The 22,410-nt window shown below is 36.7% G+C and overlaps 2 protein-coding genes across 3 annotated transcripts in view; one reads left to right on the forward strand and one right to left on the reverse strand.

The window, feature by feature from the left end:
• The first annotated feature begins 1,589 nt into the window (after positions 1–1,589).
• Positions 1,590–8,980, forward strand: klhl40b (kelch-like family member 40b). The gene is made up of 6 exons (XM_088643005.1): positions 1,590–2,912; positions 3,612–3,772; positions 4,338–4,445; positions 5,735–5,920; positions 6,752–6,898; positions 7,152–8,980. The coding sequence occupies exons 1-6, from the start codon at positions 1,800–1,802 to the stop codon at positions 7,261–7,263; spliced, it is 1,827 nt and encodes a 608-aa protein (XP_088499131.1). The 5' UTR covers positions 1,590–1,799; the 3' UTR covers positions 7,264–8,980.
• Positions 8,981–13,712: 4,732 nt separating this feature from the next.
• Positions 13,713–22,410, reverse strand: part of zbtb47b (zinc finger and BTB domain containing 47b) — a 76,767-nt gene continuing 68,069 nt past the window's right edge. For both annotated transcript variants that reach the window (XM_088643004.1, XM_088643003.1), the window contains one exon: positions 13,713–22,360. In XM_088643004.1, coding sequence (XP_088499130.1) covers positions 21,951–22,360 — 410 coding nt within the window. In that variant the 3' untranslated portion in view covers positions 13,713–21,950. The remainder of the gene's footprint in view (positions 22,361–22,410) is intronic.

A 22,410-nucleotide genomic window follows, 5' to 3' on the forward strand; every position in this document is an offset into this window, starting at 1 on the left:
GCGAACAAATTTTATGTGGGCTATTGCACTCCTACACATTACAAAGCTTGTGAGAACAAAACTGTTGCATGCATTTGGAGATCATCACATTTAACTGAAGGTTTCCCTCAAACCTGATATATAGATCAAGCCCTCAATCACGATATATGGATCTGGTGCCCAGGCTGCTGGGCACCAGATTTTGAAGTTGCTATCTGACATGTTTCTGTCTTGAACAGTCCACATCTTACTGTATGTACAATGTTCTTCCACAAATAATGCCGATGGCGTTAAGACTTGGCTTGCATTTTCCCCATATATACTATATGCATCTGCTTGGTCCCAAGAGTACGCTGCTCATGGATGCTTCAGAAGATTTATGGAAGATTCAGAAGGCCAGCACACTTTTACAAGCATCCTGAACATCACAGATAATCAGAGTAAACCATACTGTCAGTACCTTTTCACAATCAGCACCGTCCAATTTAGAGGGATATAATTGCATTGCAGTGTGATAGTGTTATAGGGCAAGTACAGTAGATTAACAGAGCTTTGAAATGGTACTCACCACATAGAAAAAATGTTAAAACAGGAATGTATAACTTGAAGATAAATTATCATTCCTTTAGTATTTGTGCTATTTTAAGAAGTCAGCTTGTTAACTAATGAGATATTAATGTTTAAAACATGAGCTTTTGTGATTAGAATACTTTTTGGAGATTGGAGTGTATACAGTAAATGAACCTCATTAGAAAGGGAAACAGAGCTCACAGCAGTACTGTATAATTTTAAATGCAAGTGGAATAACTACAGTATATTCACTTAATGTATGATTTGACAGAACAAATATATTCAGCCTTTATACAAAAACAATACAACTAAAAGATTTATGTGCCTTACTAATCCATTAAGTTCTGTGTAAAGGTAATAGTAAAGTGACACTAAGTCATCGTCATATGTACAACTGTTTTACAGCCAGTTAAAGTTTTCAACATTGAATTTTAATGCAAAGGGATAAGGGAGGTTGAACAGTTTTTTAACAAAAATGTTGCACACATTTGTAGTTCTTAATTAGTTCTAATTATTTTAAATACCACCTTTGCTCCATAAAACACAAAGAGGAAAACACAGGAAAATAATTTAAATTAGGATTAGCGTCTTTTGATCACTTCAGGTATGAGGTCAAATCAATGAAAAACTAAAAACTGATGCTGGCATCTTTAAAGAAACAGCTGGATGTGATCCTCGCTTTAATTACTAGGAACCCATGATCTAGATGGGCCAAAGGGCTTTTAACCTTTCTTATAATGTGTATCACTGGGTATACAGTATTAGTATACCTTTTATAAATTAACATTACCTTTAAAGATATCATGTTAAGTGTGACTGCTTTGTTAATTGGTTTGCTCATTTTCACATATTTGAAAGAACTATCACTCACAAGTCACTTGGAAAGACAATACCCTGCTTTTGGACCATGATGTCAGCGAGTAGTGCTCTCTTGACTCAGGCAAAGACAGCTCCTCCCTTGGGCTCTGCTTCAGCTGCCTCCTGTGTGTGACTGATGGCATATCTATAAAGGGGATCACATTACACACACCAAAATGGATTCCTCAGCTTTGTGTGACTCTGTCTATAAATAAAACCCTGCAGAAGTTTGAAGAACTTAAGCAGCTGGGCTAGCAATCTGTGCTGAATTCTGAGACCCATACCAGTTTGAGCAAGACTGCTTCTTTCTGGGCTAGGCTTTGAATGAGACTGTGTTCTGCCAGAGAGAGGTGAAAAAGAAACTCCATTATTCCAACAAATATTTCTAAAAAATGGCTCTACCTGTAGATCCTACTGAAGAGCCCCGGATGTACCAACAAACCCTCCTTCAAGATGGGCTGAATGACCTGCTGGAAACAGACAAGTTCGTTGACTGTGTTTTAAAGATTAAGGACGAGGAGTTTCCCTGTCACCGGTTAGTGCTGGCAGCCTGCAGCCCTTTCTTCCGGACTATGTTCCTCTCAGACCTAGAGGAGAGCGAGAAGAAGGAGATAGTCCTTGAAGATGTGGAACCTGGAGTAATGGGAATGATCCTTAAGTATATCTACACGTCAGAAATCAGTATCACAGAACAGAATGTCAAAGACATTTTTGCAGCGGCAAACTTGTTTCAGATTCCTTCTATTTTTACAGTCTGCGTCTCCTTTTTGCAGAAGAGGCTCAGCTTGAGTAACTGTTTGGCTATTTTCCGGCTAGGCTTGATGCTTGATTGCCCACGTCTTGCCATATCTGCTAGAGACTTCATCTGTGATCGTTTCCATCTGATCGTAAGAGACCTGGACTTCCTACAGCTAGCCCCCTCTGAATTGGCTGCCATTATCACCTCAGATTCCCTTAATGTTGAGAAAGAAGAGGTGGTATTTGAAGCGCTCGTGACGTGGGTTTCCCATGACAAGGAGAACCGGCTAAAGGATCTGTCTGATCTCTTTGACTGCATCCGCTTTCGACTGATGCCACATGACTACTTCTCAAACAAAGTAGAGAAACATGGACTCGTCAAATCAAACCCAGAACTCATGAAGAAACTGCAGATGGTGAAAGATGCCAATGAGGGTAAGCTTCCTGAATTAAAGAAAGCTGAAAATAAAAAGCCTGGTGACAGGGGTGATGTTGCCCAAGAAGAGGAGGAGAATCTGCTTCCTGGGATACTCAATGACAACCTGCGTTTTGGCATGTTCCTCAAGGATTTAATGTTCATGATCAGTGACACAGGTTCAGTGGCCTATGACCCAATAGGAAATGAATGCTATATAGCCTCATTATCCACCCAGATTCCTAAGAATCACTGTAGTCTGGTTACAAAACAGAACCAGATCTTTGTAGCAGGAGGACTTTTTTATAACGACGATAACCAGGACGATCCTCTCAGCTCCTACTTTTTACAGGTGCGTGATCAATTAATTTATAAACATTCACTGATAGGATACTTTGATGAAATGAAGTTTCATAAATATAGTTATTTTCTCCCAATGTATTTCTAAACATGTGGTCTTTATTGTGACAAAAAATGCAAAGGGACAAATCCATTTCTTTGTGATGGTATTCAGCCCCAATAAAGGAGATCAAAAGATATGATACAGTACTGTACATACTTGTGTTTACTTACCTGAACCAAAACATAAATATCTACATAATTCTGAAAGCAAATCAGTTTATCAGGCAATTTCAACTATTTACCTGTAAACACAATTACTGCTTTAAATACTGCTAAGTCACTGTTATTACTACAAAGACATTCTAAAGTAAATTGGGTTAGAGAACCAACATTATACAATTTTGGCTATAAATGGCTGGGTTTTTCATTGTAGTGACAGTAAAGTTTATGAAATTTTAAGCTTTCAGCAAACCTTATGGAACTTAATGAATTACATTAAAATGTTAAATTCTTATATTATAGTACTATATGTTTTACACTGAGAAGACAGTGGCCCTACACCATCTAGCATGAAAACACTTGTCTTATAATGTTTGTACAAATATACAATATACAAAATGCAGACTCCGTACAATGCAAAATACAGTATGTAATTATTCTTTTAATTCTTGAGAAAAAACTTAATAGAATCAATGTGTTTCACTTGCAGTTTGATCCCCTAGACTCAGATTGGTTAGGTATGCCTCCCCTTCCTTCTCCCCGCGCTCTGTTTGGTCTTGGTGAGGCAGAAAATTCCATCTTCGTCATTGGAGGAAAAGAGCTAAAGGAAGGAGAGAAGATTCTGGACTCAGTCATGGTCTATGACAGACAGTAGGTTTGAAGATTCCAGGGTGTGATTGAAATGATGTCAAATTTAAATTCTTGCAATGTGTTTCAAAAACAAAACGTTGACAATTCTGTGTGATTATCAGCACATTAACACTAAGAACAGCTATTGTCTTGTTGAAGAGTCATCAAAAGTACAGTTTGGTTCAGTTTAAATTCAAATTATGCTCTCATTTATGAAAACAAATACTCACAGGTAGCCTATTCTTTTTAACACGTCTCCTTAGTTAACAACATATTTTTTAAGGCTTCAGCAGAACAGACTTCAGGAGACTTGTCACCTTTTATAAATGATATTCGAAAGCTGTCTTATTACAAAAAGTTGGACCTTTATACTTTGTTTTTAGTATAAGCATTCTGAATCTAATAATCCACCCCAGAGAGAAATAATAATGGGAAATATTAAAAAATTGATTATTTTATTTATAGTAATGCATGACCAAAAATGATTCAGGATATTCCAGCAATCCAGATAAAGGAAAACAAAAATGACAATTCTAAAGTGTTAATTGCACTCAATCACTCTTAACCTTTTTCCAATCATTTTTAGATCCTTCAAATGGGGAGAGTCTGACCCTCTTCCTTACGCAGTGTATGGCCATGCGACTGTGTCATACAACGGACTAGTCTATGTGATAGGAGGAAAAGGAGATAGCAAGTAAGAATTCACTTTGTTCTTTTTTGTTTCACCTGTTATATTGTGTTTCTGTCACTGTTTTTCTTCATGTAACAGTATGGTGGAGTGACAAAGTGCTTTTAGGAGCATCAGCAAACTCCATTTTGATTTTTTTCGGTTCATGTCCCATTTGTGTAGTCCATATGCAATAATACTATATTCCACTTCATTTTTCATTTAAAAAAAATAAAGCAAGTATTATGTTATGTAGTCAATGTTATGTTTTAGTGGGTTTGTCACCAGGTAGTCCACTGTCCCACAGCCCAGAGACATACAGGTAGGTTTATTGGCTTCTGGGAAAACTGGTGTGAGCGTGTGTCTGTTTGTGTCTGCGTGTGCCCTGCAATGGACTGGTGTCCTGTCCAGGGTGTATCCTGCCTTGCGCCTGCTGCTTGCCAGGATAGGCACCGGCTTCCCTAGAGGACATTTTATCCTGCAGTACAAATGGTGCTGGGAACAAAGGCAAAATGTACCCTTCAAGAACACTTATATCAACAACAATCCTGCACTCCACTTCCCCCTGTGTTATATGTCAAATGTCATGCCACCTTGCACCATCTTGAACAACCATACAACCGCACACAACCATCTCGGGCCCATATGGCTGCCACATACAGCAAAAAAAAAGTACAAATCCGACATCATTTTGGAGTGCTTTGGTACTGTACTTTAACAAAAAGTGAAGATCAGTGACAGACATGCAAAATTAAATTACAGCCATGTCTAACATATAAAGAAAACAAAATCAATACTTCACAGCAGGAAGATGATTCAATGGTCAGTTTCACGCATGCTGCACTTGGACAGTATTACTGAACTGACCTTTGGCTCTCCTCTCCAGCTGAACGCCACCTTCAGGAAATGATTACTATATAATATTGTATATAAGCAAAGTCTTCACTTGGGCGTACTAAACCACCCAAAACTGTGGTTTAAGGCAATTAATTAGATGTATTTACCAAGAGGTTTAAAGCTGTTAATAAATATTATAGTTCTTTTACTCTGTGAACTGTGAATAGGAAATACCATGTTCTAATAATATTCATATAACACATTTCATGTACAACATTTTGGATCCATGTGTATTTAAATGTTAATATGTATTTTCTTCTTATTGTCATGTAGATAAGAGGCTATGAGTTGTCATAAATGAATATTAAACAGATTTATGAAAATACATTCAAATGTATTGGTTCTTTTTTAAAAATGTGATCTTACCATTTAAAGGGCACCATACAGGTTAAGTGTTTTTTTTTTCCTCTGTTCACTAGAAAATGCATCAAAAGGATGTGTGTTTATAATCCCACAAAGTTTGAATGGAAGGAGCTGGCTCCCTTGAAGACTGGCCGATCTCTGTTTGGTGCCACTGTACATAACAACAAGATTTACGTGGCTGCGGGCGTGACAGACGCTGGACTCACCAACTCTGTGGAGGTGTATGACATTACCAGTAACAAGTAAGATGAACATTAATGCTACGCTGTGCATGACTAAAATGTACAACCCCTTATGTGCATAAAACATTGATTTTGGTTTAATTTTCCTTATATTATTTGAGAAGCACTTCATATTTTAATTCAGCTTTTGGGTTATGTTCTTTGATTATAACTGTTCTATCAGTACTATTATACTATGCTGTGCCCTTATTGGCCCAAATTTAAAGAATGTTAGAACATTCTCTAAATAATATTACTAAAATCTAAAAGGAGAAGATACTTGAATATACACTTTGAGTGTTGTGCAAAATCTTTTGCAATTAAGAGGAATTTAGCTTGTAATTTATCCATATGAGTTTTGAATCCAGCCAAATGCTTAGTTTATAAACAGTGACATGCCCCAAATTGATCCTATTTAAAGTAAAACTTATGTGAACATGGGAGCAACTTATGTTATTATTGAATAGGATAACTTGGTTGATTAATAATGATGAAGTGGGTCTGGCTATATTGCAGCTCTGTGGGACCTCCCAGATCACCCCAGATTTTACACACTGTGAAAGTTTTTGTGAATAAGTCTGTTACCATAAGAGAGTGTTTATATCAAGGCCCAATCTACACAGCTTCAAAAGAACTGAAAGGCTCCCAGTATCACAATTCTAAGCCAGATCTATGTTTGTATATATAGATTATGTTCTACTGTATATTACCTTGCTATTCTGGCCAACGATTTTAGGACAATGTCAAGCAGATGAGCAAATTTACTTTAGTCCAATGAAACAACTGATGTTGGCCTAGGACATCCTGGTTATATCAGGAGCTTCTTTTCACGGAGCTGTCTCTGCCTTGCAGGTGGGAAGACTTTAATGAATTCCCACAGGAGCGTAGTTCCCTGAGTCTCACCAGTCTGGCTGGCTCACTCTACGCCACTGGCGGCTTTGGCATGATGCCCAACGACTCAGGAGAGCTGGTCCCCACTGAAATGAATGATATATGGAAGTAAGTACAATGATGGTCACGATGACATGAAAAGTAACATTGCTTGTAGTACTGGTAAGAATTTACGTGAAATTCACTTCTCATTCACTCGTTATTTAAATGTGTCTGTTTGACAATTTAAATGTATAGGGAAAACCCATGATAGCGTTTAAACAGTGATGACATCAAAAATCAAATCACAAAACATTTAAGAAACTATCCTATTAATTTAATTTAAAAAATGAGCTCCTTTACCGCTGCTGTGCTTTCACAGGTATGAGGAGGACTTGAAGCAGTGGACTGGCATTCTCCGAGAGATCCGCTATGTTTCTGGTGCTACGGTACTTGCTGTGCGTCTGAACACTCTTCGACTCACCAAAATGTAACAGGCATACAGTGTAATAGCATTGCGTAGGACAAAAGATGCTTCTATATGCATTGTAAATGTGAATGAGTGGAAGATTAATTGCACAAAGGTGTGATCGCTGCAGTCAGGGTTCTCTAATCAATAACTAGGCTGGATTGAGATCAGTATTCTATTTCACCCAACCCAAGGAAGAAGCTCCACTTTATTGGCTAGTCAGAGTACTGACCATTGACCACTTCACTTCAAGGACATACTGTTTTGAAGATAGGTAAGGTAAGGCCATAAAGGCCCATGGGGAATGGGGGGCAAGGGACACCATTTTTCTTGACCATCCGACACTGGAGGTGGAGGTGATGTGGTCAGCTCTGGCCGGCCTATTACTCCCAGAAGGATTAACCCCTGGTACTCATTTAGAAAGCAGGCTGAGTGAACCTGGGAGCTGTCTGGAAGCAAATCATATCACTTGCCCCTACCTGGGATTGAACCTAGAACCTTCTGATCAGGAGCTAGACGCCCTTGCTGTCTGAGCTACCACAGCTTCTACTGTTTTATGGAATCCTCAAAATAAGCATTTGTGGTTGAGATAGTTACTGTATTATTTTACCACTTAAAAACAAATTGATTTTGTATTTAAAAGAGGTTTCTCTTTAGAAGCAACATAAGTTTTCTGTTATAAAGCAGGAAATCACAAGCCAACAAGATTTAGAAGCCTTTTCCAAGAGATCCTTACACATTCCATAAAATTCAGCCATACAGTACATCCATTTTCTAACCTTTTCATTCTAAAGAGGGTCATGGGGAGCTGATGCCTAATACAGGCCACAAACAGATATAAACACACACATGCACACCAGGGCCAATTTTCTCTGAAGCCAGTTAACCTAGTCTTTGGAGTGTGGAAGGAGACCAGAGCAGCTGCAGGAAACAACACATACAGAGAGAAAACATACAGACTCCACGCAGATAGAATAGCACTCCAGGAATTGAACCCAGGGCCTCAGAGCTGCAAGGCAGCAATGCTAACCACTGCCCTATAAAAAGTTAAAATCGTATATCATAAGTGTTAATATGAAAAATCAAAGATGAGTGGGGAAAATATTTGTGATATTATACAGTAGGTTGTTCATTGCAAATTGATTTATTGATCCCATAGCATTTGAGTGTTAATAATATCCACGTGTGTATAGCTACAGTACATGAAACTTGTTTCAGACCTTTGTATAAAATGTGTATGATGTAAAACTGGTTAAGGTGTATTGATAAGTCAAGTGTCTTCTGCACAGCAGGGTCTTAAACTAGTTATCATCTATTGCTCTACAATGCCATTATTGTCAAGATCAAACCATGATTGGGGGAGGATTCCCATGTGATGGCACTGATGCCAGGCTTTCCAATGTATCCAGGTTTTATTAATGTCAAATAGCTAGCAGACAGCCTTTAATCACAATGCTTGGCATAACTATGCATGACTCAGTGTACTCAGAAGAGCTCAAGAGCAGTATTTGGAAGAGCTTCTTTCAGCTACTGTTTTTTTAAGCTTATAAGGGGATTAGGGGTGTGTAATGTAATCTGACCGCAAGTACTGCCTCTAGAGGGGGACCAACAAAGTATGAACTTAAAAAGATTTCACCCCTGTTACCTGCTTGTTTCAAAGATTGTTGAAAACAGTTCACACATAGCGTGATCAACAGTCTCCATTGAACTTAATATGTATTCTTAATAAAAATGAAATATAATGCCAGTGTGTTTAAATTCAATTACACGGTTTTGGGATAAAGCAAACATTAAGTTTTAGATCTGTTGCAGGTGACAGTGCATGTGCTCTCTTTAGACAGTACTTACTCCAGGACCCAGCGTGAGTTTTAACTGTCAGATACAGAGACTTCTATTTAAATTTATCCCTTAGTAATGTCACATACCCAGAAAAGCCTTGAAATTTTTTCTTGATAACCCAATACAGTGAACGTTTCTAAAATCCTTACTAAAAGATCGCAAATCTCCAAATAAAGAGCTCTCATCAAGCAGTGCAGTATCTCCTTCTAGGCAGCAGAGGGCACTAGGACACATAGAATCACTCTTTATGTTCAAGTAGTTTGAACAAAAGCACTGAAAACTGGACAAAACATGTTTGAAGCATGCTTTACATTTTCAATAAACACTAACTAACAACTTCATTAACTTAAAGTGCTATCAGATACTTACTAAAGTGCTTCAAATTTTCAAAACTGAATCACTCAAAAAAGTGACAGGAAAAGGCCGTACCGTGACAAGAATGCATTGAACAAGAAAGAAAATCCTATTTTATGTATAGAGTAGCTATTAAAAATTGACTTATTTTACATCACATTATTCTCTAAAGATTTTTAGTACTGTAATTACCTATCTGCAATTGGGATCAGGGTTTTATTCCAGTCTGGGGCCCCTTGTGTGTGAAGCATCAAAGTTTTCCCCATGACAGTGTGGGATTTTGGCAGGACCTCCAGTGTCCACCCACTGCCGAAAGACATCCCGTTTGTCTGTGCTTAGCTTCCAAGAATAGTCCCCTGTATGCACGTATAATTGGCAATGTGTGTGCTCAGCAAAGGACTGGCATCCTATCTAGGGAGTCCTCCATTTTATCAGCTGTTGGTGAGGTCTCTGGCTCACCACTCCCTGTATTGAGCTCAGCAGATACGCATAATGGATAAAAGTTAGTTTATGACAAATGAGCAAGAACCCAGGGACATGTGGGAAAAGAAAATACATTCAGGAGTAAAACTTTTCTTCACACATACAGTTCAGGAAAACATTATCCAATGTTATTAAATTAACTCCTTGGTTGCTTTCAAGAAATGACTGTCTGAGGCCAGATTGTCCTAACAAGGTTTAATCGGTGGAACGGCTTCCTCTCATTTGCAATTTGTCTTTCAATATTAGCAATGTTCTTCCTTTATTCATTCAGAAAACATCAAACATCATTAAAGTTATTCAAGTAGGTGGCCGCGTCAGCATGAGCAGGCTGCAAAAGGAACAAGTAAAGATTTATCCCATGCTGAAAAGAGAAGAAAATAAACACATTTTGGCTGCAGAGCCTTCCTCAGGTGTGAAGAAGTTAACCTGTTATACATAGTTAACCCTAAAACCATTAAAGTTAACCTGTATTGCTGAGACACTTCTTAAATCATGGAATTACATGAAGACCAGTAGCTTTCTCTTTGATGGAGGTAAATATCTCCTTCCTAGCATTTGGTTCTGTGGACTTCTGATATGTAACCCCGTTGAGTAACATTGAAGTTACATTTATATTATACAGTATATTTATACATTTACTTTTCCACAGGAAGTAGACAGGGTGTACGAGTTAAAAATGCATACAGCGCATCAAAAGAATCCACACTAACTACAACAAATTCACAAAGTGATCAGGAACAGAACAGCATTTTTTCTTAAGTGGCACACTGACATCTTATTGGAATCTTATGCTGTTTTACATATGTCACTGTTAAACACATTATGCTAGCTGACATGTGTCTTCACCTGGATCGATCCATAAGAGGTCTACTGTGGATGTAGTGTGTGGCCACAGTTGGAATCAATACAAGCTGTACATCTGTGATGCTTGCTTTGTACCAGTTTTGCAAATGCTATTCTGTCCAATTTGCCCCGGGACAAGCATGAGGCTTTTCACTGATCTCTGAGCACTACAACTCACATGTTGTCCCAGACCATCCAAAAAATGTCAAATGGGGCTCAAGTCTGACAAGTAGGACATACAGTATACTGTTTATCCTGCAAAAAAGCTATAGTTACAGGAGAAGCTGGAGGATGTGTGTTATTTTTATGGAACGTTGTATTGTCAGGATGAGACCATAAGAAGGGCAGGGATTGAGGCTCTGTAGTGCCATAGTTACACAGCCATCATTCACTGGAGTTCTGTACTGCCTTGACCTCCGTAGTTCCCCATCGATTAGTATGTTGCATGCAGAAAATAGCATACAGTTCTGAACATCTGAAATCTGCCTGACATCCATCTAGCCGTTCTACACTCAATTCATCATTAGAGGACGAGCTCCACTTCTAACAAGTTCACCTGAGGTTCTGCACCACCATAGAGTACATACAGTATTAATGGGACAAAAGCTTTGTTCTCTTGATGTGAAGTGAAGTGGACACTTCATTCTCACTGGGCTTGACACTCTTCAGGTTAAATCACCTCATCATCGGTGCTCAACAAAACTCTTTCTCATTTAAGTGTTATAAATATCAGACCTGCATCCTTTGTCAGAATACAGGACAGTATGTGCTACAACACAGTGGGGGTCTGTGTGGGTGATTCAGTACTTAAGTGTCCTATGCTAGACATAAATAACGAATTAATCAAAAACAACACCAAAAAACATTTAATCGTATTTTTCTAAAAACATTAGTGCATACGAGTGATACTCGGCATATTCTACATAATTGAATACTTTTTTCTGCAACTCTATAGATGTCTTCTGTGTATTTTAAAAATTATAAAGTTAGCAGACTGTATTCTTTTATCTCTTCGAACCAAAAATTCATAGCTTAATTCACTTCCTTTCCCTTAAAAAATAAGGAAAAATGCTTTGCAGTCATAAGCATTTATTGACATTACAATACTGTGATAGTTCTTCTTCTAAGGGAATTAAACAGCTGACTGAGTGAATGCTTAAAGTGTCCAGTGTGACTTACCCAGAGAGGTTTGGATTACTTGGGTTCTTGCAAGTGGAAGATTAAGTAAAGAATGATAATCTTGCTACATAAAACATGTAACAAATGAAAGCTAATGTTGAAATACTTTTGCCTCCATCTAATTTTTGTGATTAATTCCTTGCAAATCCTTTTGTGTTTTAGATACTGTGATTTTGACCTTGCTGGTGGTTTTTAAGACCTTTAAGAACTTCAGATCCTCCTCAACACGAAAGGTCTTGTGCTGATTGCAGAGATTGCTGTAAATTTCAAGACATTCTAATTAAAACTGCCACAACCCTCACCGGGAAAAGCAGACTGAAAATGAATGGATAATTAATAAATGAACACTCTTTAAGTGTGATCAACGTTCTAACTTTGACATTTTGAAAACAGTCTCTGAAAAGCAGTAACTATTTTGTACATTAAAACCAGACACAATACAGTATTTATACATTAATCATGAACTTATTTTTCCTTCTTTAAATAGTACAATACATGGTAAAATGACAAAAATAGAGCCATTCTAGTTTTAAATGTCAGTGCAGTGATTGCTGTTTCACAGAAACAATTGAGTTTTTTCAATCCTTAACCTGGCTATCACAATATTTATCTGTGCTGTGATTTACTGTACTAAGAAGTTAAATGTAATGAGAGTATCTATACATTGAAACCACCAGTGTTACCAAAATGAAAAATTCTATTAAACAGCAATTGAACCACTGCCAACTAAACATTCCACAGTTACTGGTAGGAGTGGTACTTTGTGCCAAGAGCAATTTTGTCAAAAAAGGGCCCGTAAAATCTTAACTGAGAGAGTGGAGCTTATTTGAAATTTGTCTACAGCTACATCATTGATTGCTTAAAACGTGAAAATGCAGAGAAGTTTTAAAATGCAAAAAAATCCCTAAAAAACATTGAGACTACATACTTAAAGACCACAAGCAGGCAAAATAATATTATGCAGTATGCTAAATTTCACCAGAAAAACAGCATGATCTGCTTCTACACATTTTGTTTTCAGTTAAAAAAGAATGGCAAAGGTAAGAATTTATTGCAGCTTGATCTAGCTAAACAGTTTTTCTAATTATTATATTATCTATACATTATTAGGTTTTATAATATTTGGTCTTTTTAAATATACAAAGGAATTTGTCAATTGAACAGTGGGGGTTTGTTGTCTAAGAGGTTTTATGACAGCACTATCATCCTGACCTGCACACTCCACTCACTCTCCTCTTAGCTTCCTGTTTCAGACTGTAAAGTCATTACTGTACATTGATCTGAATGTGAAGCTGATGTGCTCCAAAACACTATCATAACAGTCAAGTACACTGAAAGCTGAGAGAGGAAAAGACATCTGGAGAAAAACAATTCACGTGAAAAAGAAACGGCTGGTTCTGGCTCACAAAGATCTGTTCAGAAAGTGCTTGGTGAGCTGATCAAGCTCTGGACCAAGCACATACTTCACAACTCTTATACAGATTTACTTACCTAGAAGCTTCATGAAATGTGTGACAGGATGTAGTGAAATAAGTTCTACATATGTTTACAGGGGATTTAAGCCCCTCTTATTCCGGTCAAGAATCAGTTATATGGTCCCAAATTAATAATTAATTTTTTGGCAATGTGCGCAATGAGAAAAAAAATACCTTCCAGCACAGAAGCATTCTATTATTTCTCTACAAAAGTATGTCCGTGAAATATTAAATAACTTATTTTTCTCCATGTTCATCAACAGAAAAGGAAAAGAAAGGAAATAATCACACAAGACCACAGTTTGGAATAATATATATCTATATTGTTTAATATTGAAAGAAATCTTTTCGCTCTTTCCTGTTACAGACACTATACACTAGGCAATACAATAAATGACATAGAATATAGACTAATAGTATTAGCACCTCTAGACAATCGTCCTTGTATTGTTTTTATTTTCCGTTTATATAACCACAACAGCTACGGTCTACATGTAGTCTATGTACACGGGAGTTAGCTAAGACATTGTGTTTACATAGTAAAATATAGAATCGGCATACAGAGGACTGACATATATATATGACTTGCTATGTAATTTAGGGAGAGTGAGGGCAGGAATTGAAGTTATTATTGAAACCCCTCTGTCTAAAAAAATACTGGGTTAAAGTTTATTAAAAGTCAGTAGTGCTGTAGTCTACATGACCATAAAACAACAACAATATTGAGTAAACCTGATCCTTCTCATTATGAAAGATGTAAGATATATTTAACTTTTAAAATGCTAGCCTCATCTCAAGACAACTGTTAGACTTACAGATTATTTTCCTTTGGAATTCACAGGCCTGGCAGTCACATGACTGCAAGTTAAAACAAAAAACAGTGTAGTGAGTGGATTCATCCAGTTCAACGTTTTGTCATCTAGCTTATCATTTATGCATTATTTGTCTTTAAAAATGAATGTCAGAACCCTTTTATGTACATGGTAGCTTAATTCTGGGGCAGAAACACAATGTTAAAGACTCTCTTCCTCAAACTGGTTGTTAAAGCAAAAATAAAATCCTTTTGGTCTGGGTTCAAAGGCCACAGAAGTCACTCACACAGGGTGAAATTCCCAACTAGCAGCAAATAAAACAAAGTAAAAATCCAAGCATCACTGGAAAAAAGAAACAAACACCAGTCAATGCTAACAACATCCCATGTAAACTCCTAACAGATTTAGGCACAAAATACTGTATTTCTCTTGAGCAAAACAAAATGATATTTCTTTATTTTTGCACAAGCAAATATACTTGCACGTACCCACAAATGTCTCTAGACTTTACTTTTAATTCCAATTTAAAACCAGAGAAAAGGGTCACATCTTATTTCAAAGCTGCCAGTCCTCAAAGGTAATCTTTCTTGGGAAATAAGAAACAAACTATTTTTTAAATAAATGAGATTGAACTAATTTGGTTTCAAATTAAATTAATTTTCAAATTAAAAAAGTACATTAAAAACTTTTAAATGACAAATGCCAAATAAATTTTTCTAGCAGCTTAATGTTTGCCCACACCCCTTTTTAGTGACAATTTTGGAACAATTGTAATATTTATGACTGTGACAGATGCACAAGGAACCAGGAGCTTCTAAGGTAGAAAAAGCAAAAATTAGCCTTTAGTTTAAAAAACACATTAGAGTGCACAGGAAGCAAATGTCAAGTGCATCTTTAACTCCTCATTTTAAGAAAAATTATATATGTATATTAACATCTTAATATGTTACAGATTTGTAGGAATTTAATGGCATCTGTACTGCTTGTTGAAGTAGAGATTATCTACATATGAGCTACATGTAGATATATCTACATATATCTACAGTATATATCTATAAACATATCCAATCAAAATGATCTGTGTTCTGCTGCTCCTGCTACATTAAATCAGAGCTATATCTTGTCAATAACAGATGTGATTGCTAGTCATTATTCTTAAGACAAAAAGTGAACAGGACTACTTTTGCTAATTGCAGAATGCACATGTAACATATAATGAAAAATGCAAAAATGAAAGATAAAAAAATCTGACATTTTTTGACTAATATCTTCCACTGAATATTCTTGAATGTCTCTTCACCTCAGGTCTGAATTCTTGGCTCTATCTAAAGCAATTCAGCCATTCCATTACACCTTTTGCTGAAATACTAGTTTTAAAAATAAAAGCTTGAGGTCATTTAATATATACTAAAGTGCACTTGGGGACAGACAGAAACCAAAACCATTTAATAAACCTAAGTCTGGTTTAAGCTTATGTTAAGACAGTCAGTTTAAAAGAGGAATTAAACTCCTACACTTCTTACATTCTGTCTTTCTCTTGTTGCGACAAGAATATAAAAAATTTAACTTAAAACAAGTCACTGTTGTTAGTAATCTTAGAATATCATTTTTGTTTATATGCCTGATTTAGGTTACACAATTAGAAGATAAACATTATATACCCAGACTGCAAATGTAAATTATTAACAACACAATTGCTAGGAAAACTTTTAATGATATAACTATACCCCACTTTTGTAACGAAGATGACCCATTTGCTACTGCATGATGTAAGTGGGCTATTTGCCCAGAGAATGAGAAGTTTTGCTTGAATAATCAACAAACAAGTTCACAGAAATCAGGAATTATATTCCTGGAGACAGGCTATGTCTTGGAAGGTAAAGGATCACCACTTTACCTTCAACGACTGTCTTGTCGTTGTAATCGTTTTTAGACTGTAGTGGCTATAGACTGCAAGGAATTACTGGATAAAATAATAATGTGGTCTCCTTAAAATTCTGGGGTAACAGTAAAGGCTCAGAGTTGAAATCACTATTTTCCACCAGTAAAAGCAACTGTGAGAGAGGCAGTGAGTTATGAAGTGTTTTATTCACTAATAAATAAACTCATACCCCGGTATAAGAACAATAGTATATTTTGCTAATCCGATCAATTATAAAGGAATGAAACGTAAATATGTCTCATTAATTATTTTACAACTATAGTTGGCTTATTTGAGTACAACTGTGTTGTCCACTAAGCTTGCTATAATGGTCTGTATGATATTTTATGTTTAAGGTAGTTTTTGAGTGAACTTGTCTTTGGTTTGGAATGGGGTGAAATTTTCCCCTTAAGAAATGATGGAATTTTTATTTTCAATTTACGATCTCCCAACTTCCGAAACAGATTTTCAGGAACAAATTAGGCTTGGATACCTGGGGCATGAGTGAACACTTCTGATATGATGGAGACATTGTTGTGAATGTTATCGGTGGGGCAGAGGAAGTGTGATGGAAACAAAACTCCTTAACACTAAGTACTTTTGGCGCAGACTGAAGGCAACCTGTAGCTGCTCAACGAAACCTCGACAAAACCTTAGATCCAAGTTTTTCTGTTGCTATTTTACCAGTGTGGAAATGTTGATTTTCCAGCAGGACAATTCAAGACTACACAATGCTCAAATTAGAATAACATGACTTAAAAAGCAATGGTGAGGCCAGGAGTTTTCCTTATCCGAATCCAACAGAACATCTGTGGGAACAGCTTGCCAGTCCCATCAGCAGCATTCAACCACTGGCTACCCTTCGCCAGCTGGCTGCAACTGTACTGGAAGAGTGGCATATTCACACAGCAGACGATCCAGACCCTGATCAGAGCTGTTCATCGGTATTTACAGGACTGTATCGATGCTCTGGGAGATCATACTTGATAACATCATAAGGTATTTTTCTTTTGGCAGTATCTCAGGTTTTATGCAGAAATACTTTTTTGATCTATATTTGTGTTAATATTTTCTATATTTGATATCTGTTTAAAATATTTGATTTTTGATTACATCTATAAGAATTGAATGCTACATGACTTTTTTTACATGAGTTTATATTAATAATTTAAGGGTTACCCATAATATTCTTCACTCTCATTACAGTGCCTCTCTAAACTCCCAGAAATACAGTTTAGATTACAGTACATGTTGTCACAACACAATTACGCTAGCACCCATTTTTATTGAGTTACATGGAGAGGCTTCCAGTGGCTTCAGTTGTTGACATTTATCTGTGGCCCAACATCTCCAATGTGAAACTGTACTTTGGTTTTTACAGTATATTAAAACTGAATAAATGTTCTAAAACAATTAAATAAAACCCAACAGCAACAACATGAAAATGTAACACTGACTGAGATTTGAAGTTCCAAGATCTAGACATTATACATATTATCTTCTGTTCTTTTTCCAATAATGTGTTTTTTGACAATGTCCTTTCAGAAGGTGCTCTGGAAATCTAAGATGGAATTTCCTCTTTAAAAGAATTTCTGGACAACAAACTGTTAAACACATCATCGCTTTATCCATCCTAACTTGCTTAGTTGACATTCATGGCCAAAACCACTGAATTCACAGAAGTAGTGGATGTTTTACTTTAGACCAGCCATTCAGCATAAGGACGGAAGTGAAGCTGTATCTGAGAAAACACAATTTTGCAAAAATGTCTTATGATGTCAATACCTAATGTTTATCGGCAAGTGAATTTCTCACCTTTCTGTTCAACTACATAAAGTGTTACAGGAATTCGAAATTTTATCCTTCCATAGAAACATGAGGTGTTCACTTGCTCAAGCACCATGCTTAAGGCTCCCTACTGATTATTAAGGAAAAAAAAGGCTCTGGTCCATATTTATAATGTACCAATCTGAGATAATCAAGGTTCTAGAAGCTTATTATATACTCCACTTCACACAAGGTATAAATATGACATTACCTCCAGCCAAGAAAAAGTACAGATTAGAAACCCTGGCCATTGACTGAAATCAGTATGCATAAAGCACAGGGCATTTGCTTTTTTCTGAAGTTTGTCTGTTTTCTACTTGTTTTTCCTTTTTAATAGGAAACTAACCCTGGTTCCACACCACTGTTTTACATTTGTTCACACAAAACATAAAATTGCAAAAAAGATTAAGCATCCCTTTGACACTTGAGAACTAGATTAGCTCTGCTTATGGAACAGAAGAGGGTGATGTTGCTCTACAGAGTAAAGTGCGGCCACTCCCATAGGACTGGTGTGTTGTAGAGTCCAATCATCACACCCCAACATACTGACAGCCTCAGATACCAGCTGTGATCAAGACTCAAGCACATCTTGTTCCTTTCTCCATCAAAAGGGGATTCAAAAGAATCAAAGGCAGAAATTCCCCAGAACACTGCCACAGTGCTCAGATACAGGCATTATCTTCTGAACCATGTACAAAAGCAGCTATCAGAATTAAAAAAAAAAAACGTTTTTTTAAAAAGTACCTTTTGAAAATAATTTGGTATCAACCTGTGAGCAGATGACTGCTAGCTTGCCTCTGCAGTTTTCATCACACTTAAACTTCACACACTTTTCCATTATCATTATTACTACAGCATAAGGTGCATGAGAACATTTTAACTAAGAAAACAGCTTACTATTTAAACTCGTACAAAATTTTCTGTACCAATACACAATAAAATGAGCATTCCCTCCTACAACTTTGTTTTATGTGTATGTAAACAAGGGGAAAACAGATGTTCACTAACGAATTATGAATATTACAGTCATAAGTGCACACTTATATACTGTACCAAAGGCCCAGTACACAAAGGCTTTTGCTTCACCTTGTTATAGTAATATTCATAAGGAAGCATTGCTTTTTTCATAATTGCCTACTATGAAACAGGACAACCAGGTCTAACCTGGGTTTAAAACTTAAGAATTATTTTAAAAGATTGGGAATAAAGAAACTACTTTTCAATAGCTTTTCGTTAAGCCTTACTATAAAGTTTTTAATGAAAGTGCATGTGTCTCAAAAGAAAATTGCACTTATTTCTGGGGCATTTCTCCCCATTGTGCAGGCCTTTACAGTAGCTTTTTAAGCCAGTTGGACAACTGAAATGATACCAGACTGCTTACGTTCCCTTCTACAGGGTAGATCTTATTAAGACGGTTGCTAAGTGATCTGTAAAATGATACAATAATATTTTTTCACTTAACAGTAATTAAGGGCCATTTTTCTAAAGACTGTAATTTGTTAATGCTATCCATACATTTTCTAAACATTCCCATTACATTATAGTGTTGAATTATCAAAAAATACATCTGATTTATATTGGTATTTAAACAAAGCTACTTGCCTATTTGTCATCACATTTCAAAACCATTCAGTTCAGAAAGGTTTACATCTACATTTTAGTATCAGAGCTTCAACTCTTCACTCCAGTAATTCCTACTGATGACAGGATCTGGTTTATAAATCATATCAAAATAAAAGTCACAACGCAGAACCATTTGCTTTGCATCATGGAAACTTCACTAAAGACTGATGTCAGGAAAATAAGTTAAATTTGTAAAATAAAAGAAAAATCATGGATTCAAAAGTCACGGACTTTTATCAAAACTATGACTTTTAACCCTCCTAGCGTAAGGGGGTGGGTATCTGATTTTGTTTTACCTTTCTTTACAAAAATTAGAAAAACTGCAAAACTGGACCAACCAATCATTTTATACAAATGATATTTTGAATTCGAAAATTAACGTAACACAGGAGGAAATACAGGTAATACAGCTATCTCTTGAAATGACCTTTTTCATTGCGGAAGATATAATTATAAAATTTCCTGGCAGAGTCCAAAACCAGTGTGCAATATCAACAAACAAAACATATTTTATAGGATTAATGGTTAAAGATCTTTCAAAACCATCAGTCTTTACTATCTAAAGAAATAATTAGTTCCATTAATAAATTGCGAACTTAGACCAAACAAAAATGAGTAGTCCATCACTGTTACACAGTATCACATTAATGAAACCAAAAGCATTGGAAAGTCAGCTACAGATTCAAAGAGAAGCTTTTAATATATCCATGAAATCTGCTGTTGAAAGCTTCTTTGAGGCACTAGGAGGGCTAAAGTGAAACCAATAGAAAAGTGCCAAGTTACGTCACAAATAGAGGAAAACAAATTGCTTAACATAAGCAAAATTCGTTTGGCTTGGCATCAAGGCATTATACCCTGCATTGTACCAACCTTTAGCCTTGGGAATAAAAGTGTTTGGTTAATAGATAGTAACATTTTATGACCAAAAGGCCACACACTTATTCGTTTCGTAGAGTGCTTACACTGTACATCCTTATGCTACATAGAACAACATACCTTCGTATATTTCACTGTGCACTGCACAATGTTCTTAATCCTAGCTTTTACAAAACCTTTAAAAATGGCATTTAATGCCTAACATAATACAAGAATTGGTGCACTAAAATAAAGATGCATGATTAAAAGTCTGAGCACAGTACATAATAAATATCATGGAAGAAAGCTGCAGTACAGAAAAATCTAATGCAACACTGCCCTAACGGAGAACTCACAGGATTTGGTTATTGCAATGCAACAAAACTTTACTCTAAAAAATATCAGCATTTGGTTATTGTTGGAGCATCTAATAAAAATTGTTGGACTGGCTACAGTACCTGTTAACCTGACTATGAAACTTAATGGAACACTGTAACATTGTTAGCTTTCTATTGTGGGTGTTAACTCTTCATCACCAATGCATGTTTCACTACATAGCCATCCTATGAAGCCTCTAAGATTTCAGTGATGAAGCACAGAAGTCCAACTCCTTTGTCTGCATCTTTTTGTCTTTTAAAACAGCATCATTTTGAGTATCCATGAAGCAATTCATAATAACACTTCTACATCCTGCCAAGAAGCTGTGTACATCCTCTGAAGTCTTTGAGGAGCTTCAAAAATCGAAGAAAGAAAATAGCAGTATAGTTATCTGTTACACCCTCCAAACACTCATATATAAAGAGGCTACACCTTCCAATGTGTAGACAAAAGGCATCTGTCAAGAACGTACAGGGATAAAAATAACATCTTCAGCAGGCATTAATTATATTCAGTATGTCCTGAGCCTTTATAGGTGGCACCACACGATTTCCACTTTTTGGAGTGTATGACAGATACACATTTCATACCAATTTCCTTATAAAGGTTTAGTATGAGCTTGGTAATTTGGAGAGCTGTGCAAATCCTAAAGAAGAGCTGTACATATCTATGGCATGGATTGGCAGTTCATGGAGCTGAAAAGCAACAAGTGGCAATGGAAGAGAAAGAAACTGTGTGCATTAAAAAAAAAACCCAAGTACTGACATTTCCACCGTGTTGTTACTGTAGGTTACAGTTTGTGGGATTTGGTAAAAAAGACTAAAACTCTCATACATCTGGCTGTATGAGTAAATTATGCATTATTTAATTATGCATCTCTTTATAGATACACAGCTTAATGCCTAATACTGATACTTTGCCTCTGAAATATAAGTTGCAAAGAATAAAATATTAATATCAATGGTTATGAGTTTTAATGCAAATTGTAAGTTCCCTACAGTTGACACACTGTGATACGGAGTTTATCCCAACTGAGGTAATGACTAAGAACCCACTACAGGTACTGTAGGCATTTTGGACTGTCTGATCTGTGGGTTTGAGAAAAAAAAAGGATTAACTGCTCTTAATTGTTGCTGGAGTTTATCCTCCCAGCAGGAAACAATGGCGGTGGAGGGGGTAGGTGAGGAGGTGGTGGGAGTGTTCCCATGGAATGGAGCAAGGGAAGAGGGAGGGACATAGCATGGGGTTGGCTAACTATGGCTCCTGCTGCGTTTGCTTGGTTGGCGAGCACATCTGAGTTGCTGCCCGGTGAAGAGGGGTTGAGGCCGAGTGGGTTGGCATCAGAAGTCATGGGATTGTTGACCCGAAAACACTTCTCCTTGTGAGCCTTGAGCATGTTGGAGAAGCGGAAACGCTGGCCACACACGTCGCAGGGGTAAGGTTTCTCGCCAGTGTGAGTGCGCCGGTGGCGTTTCATGTTGGGCCGACTGGTGAAACTCTTCCCACAGATCTCACAGATATACGGCTTCTCTCCTGCAGAAACAATAGCAACTCTCTAAAAAATAACCATTAAGCAAGTCGTG

The sequence above is a fragment of the Lepisosteus platostomus genome, chromosome 8, assembly GCF_059453375.1.
Source record: "Lepisosteus platostomus isolate fLepPlt1 chromosome 8, fLepPlt1.hap1, whole genome shotgun sequence".
Classification (NCBI taxonomy): domain Eukaryota; kingdom Metazoa; phylum Chordata; class Actinopteri; order Semionotiformes; family Lepisosteidae; genus Lepisosteus; species Lepisosteus platostomus.